Source organism: Austrofundulus limnaeus, unplaced genomic scaffold, assembly GCF_001266775.1.
Source record: "Austrofundulus limnaeus strain Quisiro unplaced genomic scaffold, Austrofundulus_limnaeus-1.0 Scaffold6, whole genome shotgun sequence".
In the NCBI taxonomy this organism is placed as follows: Eukaryota; Metazoa; Chordata; class Actinopteri; order Cyprinodontiformes; family Rivulidae; genus Austrofundulus; species Austrofundulus limnaeus.
In genome coordinates, this window is record NW_013952408.1 from 5,127,346 (window position 1) to 5,136,436 (window position 9,091).

Consider the following 9,091-nt stretch of genomic DNA (forward strand, 5'->3'; position numbering starts at 1 on the left):
AAGAAAGAAAGAAAGAAAGAAAGAAAGAAAGAAAGAAAGAAAGAAAGAAAGAAAGAAAGAAAGAAAGAAAGAAAGAAAGAGAAAGAAACTACCTTCGGACCTTGAAGTCCTGGGACACCAGCTGTCCCTTCATGACCCTGTGAAACAAATGCAAGAATAAAATCAATAAGGACACTTTTGACTCAGATCTCAAAATTAGCAGGCAAGGCAGGAAAATATTGTGCATTTCAGCCACAAACAGCTTTAACATATTGTTCCTTCTAAATAAAAGACATGACAAATGRTAAATGAGAGATACTGATAAATGAGTGATGCTGATAAATGAGTGCTGCAAGACAAAAAAACAACAGAAGAAAAAAAGAAAAAAAAAAAACAAAAGTGAATACCTAAACATTCCCAGGTTGTGTGTCTAAAGATTGTCTAAGAATTAGCCCAAACAAAAACCTTGCAGCTGTTGTTTTACTATCTACTTATAAATACTCAGCCTTGTTTTCACTTTTTAACTTGCTAAAAAATGTTCATGCAAATCATTAACAATTCTTGTTTGTATTACCTTATTTCCTGGAATCCCGGGGTGACCTGGAAGTCCCTGGAATTTAAAGAATTATATTAAACATGTAATAAAAGTTATTATTTACTGTTAAAATATAAAACACTCACACGCAATCCTCTTGGTCCAGGGTTCCCTGGCAATCCATGCTCTCCTGGTGCACCTGGGCGTCCCTGAAAACCAAGAAGAAATTTCAACCAGTCCAAATGCATTTGACATTTAAATGCACTCATTTAGTACTTTTCTATCTAATGCATTTCATCCTTAAGAATTATAGTATAAAAATTGGTTTATCAGTACAGTGTTGTTTCTAAACTTACCAAATTTCCATCTCTACCTGGTGGTCCTGGTAACCCTGGTTTGGAATGATTTGGTGCTAAAGATTCACCCTGTTAAAATAATCAAACACATTAGACTTATATGTTCATTTTGTTAGTAGTTAAAGAATGTAAACATCGCTCCATATATAACTAGACCTGTTTGTATTTGTAAGTTCTGTGTCAGGTTTCATTTTTAGTTTTGTTTTAGATAAAGTTCAGCATCTTTTGCTGAGACAAGACAACATATTTGGATTCAAAGTGATCCCTAAAGGGTGTTAAAATAAAGTTAAGTCACAATATTTTTTAATGCATGGAGATCAGGGCTTATTTCCCAGTAGTAACATTGACTTAAAGTTTTAGAACTGCAGGCATTTAATGCTGACATTCTGCCAGCCGCCATAACATTAAATGAAAGTGAGTCCACAGATAATTGCTAATTGTCATCGCACAGCTAAACACTGTGCGCATAGCCTGTTGAGTCTGGAGGTGTAAACCTAAACCAAAGCCTGCAAAATGCTATTTCAATAAACATCTGTTATCTATTTGTGTTTTACATCATTAACTCCACAGACCCAGCTATTTTCATTTTTTGTCATAAAAATTAGCATAAAAAGTGAACACATATTTTTGCACATTGCATATAAGAGGTGACTTAAGAGATAAAATTGGGAAAAAAATGAAAAAAAAATCAAATAAGTTATTGGTCTCTTGTGGATCAAGTACAAAATGAGCTCTGGGAGCTTAGGGAAACAGGGATTGTAAATGCTTGTGATTGTTTTAGTGTCTCCTAAAGATAATCATTCCTGATAAAATTTGCTGCTTCACCTTTCCTAAAAACACAAAGAGCTCAACAAAGATCTTAGGAACTTTATATTTTATTACCTTGGGTCCACTCAGACCTGGAACACCCTGGAAAGTAAAATTAAAGTTGAAAAAGTTGTTGATGGCTTAAGGTTCACTTGGTTAAGTTTAATAATAAGTTTTTGGTTTTATTACTTACTGGTTGTCCATCAAAACCAGGAAGACCTGGAACACCAGGAAGTCCAACGTCTCCCTGTAAGTAGTTGGTATTGTCACATCAGACAGATGTTTGTTGTACATCAATACTTTTTTACCAAAATACAGAGATAGACACCACTGCATAATCTTACATCTGTTCCATTGCAGCCTGGATGACCTGGGGCTCCCGGAGGACCCTGTAAGCCTGGAATACCCTATCACAGAATATTAGCTGAAGTTAAACATCAGCATACACACATGAAGATCTAGAAAAAAATACATGTGTACAAAACTTAAATTATAATGTGCATAGTTTAAAAAACAACAATAAATAAATAAAACCAATATTGCAACTAACTGGAAGGCCATGAGATCCATCAAATCCTTCTTTGCCTTCTGGTCCCTGTAATAACAGAAACAAAATCAGAAAAACTTTAAAAAACGTTAGGGTGGTATGAACAAAGACTGAAACAAAATATAAAATAAAAAAAATTAAAACTCAAAAACTTTAGTTTTGTTACCAGATTGCCTTTTGGTCCCATGGGTCCATCAGGCCCAGTGTTGCCCTTTCAAAGAAAGCAACCCATAATTAATCTTAGAGATCGGGATATGTGCTGCTAAAACTCTGACAGCCTGCATGATATACAGTGTAATTTATCATCCAGCCTGCACATTTTAAAACCATGGGATTTGGATTTTGAGTGAAGGCACAAAGTGAGTCAGAATGAGTAAAAGTCAACTGAAAGTCTACCTTTGGTCCCATTGGCCCAGGACGGCCCACAGATCCTGGATGACCCATTGATCCTGGGGGACCTTGACCTCCTGGAAAGCCTTTTTCTCCCTGTGTAATAATGTGGGTTTATGTTAGTGCAATAGCACAAAGAACCTAAACAATGCTGATGTAAATAAATATTTTTATGTTGTTCATTTTCCATGCATGGTTATATATTTTTATATAAGTTTTTCACAGTTTGTCAAGCCATCTCAAACTCATTTGTATGTGTGTGTGTGTGTGTGTGTGGGGGGGGGGGGGTATTTTTAAGGTATATAGTTCAATTCTGTATTGTATTCAAATAACTATGTTACCTTTAGCTGTTATGAAAATGCTGTAATTATCAAAAATAAATTTGACTTCTCATCAGCGCCTCAAAATTGGCCTCTGGCTCTTTAAGAGTCCCCTACTGTTTCCAACAGTCCCACTTCAGCACATTTTCATAACAATGCATTGGGGAGGAGTGTCTTATGGGGCGAGAGCTCTGCTGCAGACTGAGCTCCAGGGAGGTGCTTTGGGTACACAGGTGATGCTTACCAGCAAGCATTTAGGCAGCTCCACATGGCTACCACAGAAAAGTCAAGGATTTCTTAAAGTAGCATGAAATGAATCAAAGCGACAATCTGGGTTGTTTTTTGACATAAAGCTCAAAATATTTGCATAGCACATTTAATATGCTTCCAGTAATCCACCACAAACATATTTATACAATAAAACTTCTTGTTTAAAAGATAGTGTAACTATAAAACTCTGTAAAATGTGTATTCGAAATAACTTCTATCAGAAAAAATAGCAATAATACARTAAATGTTTAATGTGTGTTGAAACAAACAACTTACTCTGTTGCCTTTTATCCCTTTACAGTGACATCTTGATTTTCCAGTGCACACACACTAAAGAAAAAAAAATAGTATCAAATGATTTTTTTAATGAACAGTAAAACAAGAGAAACTTAAACTTTATGACTAATTTCTCTACATTCTTGACAAACTTGTTGATTTTTACGATAATGTTCTGGAGTTACTCATCATAATGTACTGGTTACTGAAATGAACTGGTGATGTGACATCAATTGCAATTTTCATGAACACACTTTTAAATGCTGTAGTATTTAGCTCAAACAGATTAAATTAAATTGATTTGAGGAAGATTTATCAGCAATTTATTGGAGTTATCATATGATTTTTAAAATAAATCGGGGATGTGTTCATGTACAACATGGCTGTGATTTATAAAACTGCATTTTTTTCTGCTTTTCACTTGAGGATGTTTCTTATTGAAACATCCTCAAATGAAGCAATCTTACTAAGATAGTAAGAAGTATAAATACAATTCACTGTAGTTTGGCTAAATGACATGTTAGAAATGGGCTTCAAGCAACAAATATTGCACTTTTATCTTTTCCAGTACATTTCCACCTCACAAAGCACTGGGCATAAATATTGAGTCTGTTGTTGTTAAGGACATAAAACTACAATTAATTATGGGGCGACAGGATGTAAAGGTTTGTCCTCTGATGGGTCACCGGTTCAAACCCCCCAATTCATGCGTCTCAATCATTGTGCCCTTGGGCAAGATACTTTACCTGCCTTGCCTGCTATTGGTGGTGAGATAAGTGGCAGTGCTAAGTTGTAATAGAATTAAAAAGTAGTAGTCGTAATTTTATTTATTTATTTATNCCTTAACAAACGTGTCAAACTCAAGGCCTACGGGCCAAACCCTGACCTTGTTAACATTTTATTTGGTCTCAAAGSTAACAGTTTAAATGTAAAATACTTTTTTTGTTTCTCTTTCAGTCACTGTATTAAGTGGAGTCTTGGCAGTAGTCAACTTTTAAATTTGTATTCTAAAGTTAAAGAAATAGAGTTTTAGTGAGGGTTTCATTGTAAATTCTTTATTGATTTGCTGAATTGTGATGAAACAAATCTAAAGAAATAGTCAGTGGAATAGTTGTAAGTAGAGTGTAAGGCCTAGTAATTGAATAAAAGCTAATAATGTGTTTATTTAAATATACATTTTTATTTTTTATTTGATAGTGTTTGTATGTTCAAAAATGCTACATAAAATATGCTGTAGTTTGATGAAATAAATAATTAAGAACAGTAAAATAAAAATAAAGAGATTGACCCTTTGAATTCGATCCTCTTGTATAACTGAATTTGACACTCCTGCCTCAGCATATTATGCTCCATGATTCTATCATTTGTTATTTTTTAAATTTTGCCTCATACGTACATTTTGTATTATTTTTTAACAAATTTTAGCAGTCCCTCTTTTTCACTTTTTTCTGTTTCTATAAACAATTTCAAACAAGTTCACCAAAAGCGCACAGAAGAATATTGCACGTGCCAAGTGTACTGAAGTACAAACAAAAGCATCCCAYATTTACACAGGATGTAACATGTTTTGGATAATCATTCATGGTCTAATTACAAACAGGCCACAGTACTGTAAATCAAATCTAAGAAGGTAAAGACCTGAGCTTTCAGCATACAGGCAACAGGAAATAAACACAAAAAGGACAGATGGTACTCTGCATAAACATTACATAAGGAACTTGTTGGGGAATTTCTGAAAAAAACTGTATAGCTACACTAAAAGGTTTTGATAGTGTTGTAAAAAAGCAGAAATTTGGTTAAAGAAAAACATTCAATTTTAGTGCAGATGTTAAGACAAAGTGCTGTCAAACAAATGCAATTTGTTTTTGGTAAATTCCTATTCAGATAACTCTACTATTTACTGCCTGTGCAGAACAAATATAACAAGATTTGAACTTGAAACTTGAAAGTCATGCATACACAACGTTATAGAGAATCATGCATAAGAAAAGCAGTCACACGAATGTTAGAATGAATCAAAATAATGCATAAAAACAAAACAAAACAAATACTATCTTACGTTTTTTGCTTCAGTCATCATCAGCATCATAGCAAATAGGATCACAGAAACTTGGCTCGGTGGCCTTCTCATTGCGCATTTACAGCCGCTGCTCATCAAAATTTCAGGTACTCCAAATTTGATAAAATCACCCTGCAACAACTTTCACATCACTTCTTACCCTCTACTACATCTGAGAGAAAAAGGGGAATCTCTGCTTCAGCCAAATTGGAGTTTACTAACTAAATCCAGTGTCCAGATATACAGAGTCACTGTTTAATTGAATCTTAACGAGGGAGGTGGTCTGAGCTGATATGCTCAACCCCAAACAACATCTCACTCCCACCGCTAACACGAAGTGATAGTTTGGTTTTCAGTGACAGAGAGACACAAGATTAGACTGAATCTGTTAACAGAGCATGCTGTTTAGGAAAGGACTTTGTGGAAACCAGTATTTGGGTGAGTTCTGATGACTTCTGTGCAATTTGAATTGTTATTTTTGGGTTGCTTCCACAATTTAGGCACAAGTTGAACTTATTCTTATAAACACAAATGTTGTRATTGCATAAGCTACTTAAAAAATCATTAAGATAACTATTTGCTGTTGTGTAATATGTGACAAATGATTTTATTGCAGGTGTCTGTGTCGTGTCTTTTGTTCACCAAAGGGGGCAGCACCGAGCCCAGCTGTCACCTGTTCAGTAGACTGACAAAATGGAAGACGTTATTCCTTCTGTAACTTTGCATCCCCTATGGTGAGCCCCAAATATGCAATCACTGTGTTTTATTTGATTATATATATATATATATATATATATATTGCAACAAAATGTGTCATGTTTATAAAATTAATGACATTCCATGTATTTTAAGTTTGTTTACCTACAGACAAAAACATTTAAGGCTTGTTTATGAAGTTATTCAGTACATCTAGAACTGTCCTCCACTGGACTGACACATACAGTACGTGCACAGAGTTAATACTGTAGATGACTACTTAGGTTAACAACAGCAAAGTAAATTTTACTTTGAATAAAAATWTTTATGTGCAACATTCATCTAAGACTTTATTATTGCTTCCAGCTCAATGCTTTATTTTAATAATTTTAAGACAGTGTTTGTTTTGTTGACAGGTGGATACTTCTTCTGATTATCGGTGCACAGCAGCTGAGTGCAGTAAGAAATGAATCATTGCATCTTTATTATAAAACATTAWCTATGCATAAATTTAAACAGGTTTAATGCTGTGTAGGCTATAGTTATATGATTCTAGGACTGGCACCTAATTAGACCCCATGTGTTGCCGCTTAAACAGCCACATCTGCTGTGCTGTGTCACAGCTGTGGTATTAAGATGCATTTTGTTGTCACTGGCGCTGTACTTTGGTTGTGTTTACTATAATAGAACACAATAAATTTGCAGACTTGCTAAAAATTTTGAATTGAACAGCAGTCAAACAATACAGATGGTTTATTGCTCAAGTTATCKGACTCAAAAGCAATGAATCTATTTTTGTGAGCACTTCTGTTACCCACTGCTGCAGGAGCCAGGGTGTGTTTAAATAAGCAACAGTAATCAATGGGGTGCAACACACAAAGTGTTTTGCCGTGCACTGAACTTTGCATGAGTGGATATACGTTAGTTTTAATTTTTTCCTCCCTGTTTCTGTTTGTGTTCTTGTGACGTCTTAAGCATAAATTGAACAACAGCAGATGGCCTGTTTGGTCCCCCCACAACCCCCCACCCATGTAACATTTTTCCACTTGAGGCACCTGGAACCTGTTTAGAATTTTTATGTGCTTGTTTGTATCCAGAATTTACTTTTTACTGCAAAGTGCACAGAACCACTTGATGTACTATATACATTATTTTGATGTAGAAATGTAATGAATTTGATTGATTATAGTGTTTTGACTGAATAACTTGTAGCAGCAAGGTGCTGTTATACTAAACGCTGTGGCTTCACAGCAAGAATGTTCAAATTGTGGCTGTGCAGTTGTTTGTATGTTCTCCCTGCGTCTGAGTGGGTGTTTTTCTACGAACTCTGGTTTCTTCCCACACTTGGAAAAAAAGTGTTTCGGAGAACTGGTGTTGGAAAAAAAGAGTGTTTGAACGTAGTTATGTCTGACTCTTTTTTGACATGACAAAGTTTTGTAAATGTAACAGTAAAACAGATATATCACTGAGGTGCATGAGAAAACAATACAAAACTTAATTGGGATGTTAGTTTAAACATAAAATAAAAACAGAATGTGATGATTTGCAAATAATCTTCAACCTTTATTCAAATGAATACGCTACCAAGGCAAGACATTTTGATTATATAAATTATACTGTATAATGTTCAAACAGATACACTTTATTGCTTTGCTTTCTTTTCTTTTATTTTCTTTTAAAAACATTCACTCATTTTGAATTTGATGCCAGCAACATGTTCCAAAAAAGCTGGGACGGGGGCAACAAAAGACTGGGCAAGGTGAGGAATGCTCTGTTTGGAGCATTCCAAAGGTAAACATGCTAATTGGACAGGTGAGTGTCATGACTGGGTATAAAGGGAGCATCCCTGAAAGGCTTAGTCATTCACAAGYAAGGATGTGAACTRTAAAACAAYTGAAYAACTGTATGAACAAATAGTCCAACAATGTTTATCAATGGACAGTTCGAGGGAATTTAGGGATTTCATCATCTACAATCCACAATATCAAAATATTCAAAGGATCTGCACAAATATCTGCMAGTAAATAGCAAGGCTGAAAACCAACATTGAATGCCTGTGACCTTTRATYCCTTAAGCAACATTAAAAACCAACATAATTATGTAAAGTATATTACCACATGGGCTCAGGATCACTTCACTTTGCCTCTACATCTATAAGTGCAAGTTAAAACTCTACCATGCAAAGCTAATATGTCAACAAAACCCAGAAACACGGCCAGCTTCTCTGGGCCTGAGCTCATCTGAGATGGACAGACGGAAAATGGAAAAGAACTGTCTAGACTGTTATCAGCGCAAAGTTCAAAAGCCAGCATCTCTGGTGTAATGGGGTTGTGTTAGTGTCCATGGCATGGGTAACTTCCACATCTGGAAAGGCAGCATTATTGCTGAAAGACAAGTTTTGGAGCAGCATGCTGCCATTCAAGTAACAACTTTTTCAAGGACATCACTGATTATTTCAACAAGCCAATGCCAAGCCACATTATTACAACAGCGTGGCTTTGTAGTAAAAGAGTGCAGGTACTGGACTGACCTGACTGCAGTCCAGACCTGTCTCCTATTGAAAATGTGTCGTGCATTATGAAGTACAAAATACAACAATTGAGATCCCAGGTTGTTGAGCAACTTTTTTGGAACATGTTGCATGCATTGAATTAAAAAAAGGTGGATATTTGAAAAAAATAAATAAAGTTTATATATTTAAACATTAATTTTCTTGTCTTTATAGTGTTGAAAAGGACTTCCATATCATTATGTTCTGTTTATTTTTGTTTTGAACGTCCCAATTTCTTTGGAGTTGGGATTGTGTGTGTGTGCGTGCGTGCGTGTGTGTGTGTGTGTGTGTGTGTGTGTGTGTG

General features: G+C 35.2%; 2 protein-coding genes across 2 annotated transcripts in view; one reads left to right on the forward strand and one right to left on the reverse strand.

Annotated features, from left to right (window-relative positions):
• Positions 1 to 2,696, reverse strand: part of LOC106532633 (collagen alpha-2(IV) chain) — a 22,100-nt gene extending 19,404 nt beyond the window's left edge. Inside the window, exons 1-10 of the mRNA XM_014028751.1 lie at positions 2,621 to 2,696; positions 2,391 to 2,435; positions 2,228 to 2,272; positions 2,022 to 2,084; positions 1,871 to 1,924; positions 1,753 to 1,779; positions 871 to 939; positions 661 to 723; positions 554 to 589; positions 93 to 137 (exon numbers count right to left, since the gene is read on the reverse strand). Of these exons, the coding sequence (XP_013884205.1) occupies positions 93 to 137; positions 554 to 589; positions 661 to 723; positions 871 to 939; positions 1,753 to 1,779; positions 1,871 to 1,924; positions 2,022 to 2,084; positions 2,228 to 2,272; positions 2,391 to 2,435; positions 2,621 to 2,668 (495 nt within the window). The 5' untranslated portion in view covers positions 2,669 to 2,696. The remainder of the gene's footprint in view (positions 1 to 92; positions 138 to 553; positions 590 to 660; positions 724 to 870; positions 940 to 1,752; positions 1,780 to 1,870; positions 1,925 to 2,021; positions 2,085 to 2,227; positions 2,273 to 2,390; positions 2,436 to 2,620) is intronic.
• Positions 2,697 to 5,905: 3,209 nt separating this feature from the next.
• The window catches only part of LOC106532640 (collagen alpha-4(IV) chain), a gene marked incomplete at its 3' end in the record, with an annotated part of 19,986 nt that continues 16,800 nt past the window's right edge, over positions 5,906 to 9,091 (forward strand). The window contains 3 exon segments of the mRNA XM_014028764.1: positions 5,906 to 5,977; positions 6,156 to 6,273; positions 6,652 to 6,694. Coding sequence (XP_013884218.1) covers positions 6,233 to 6,273; positions 6,652 to 6,694 — 84 coding nt within the window.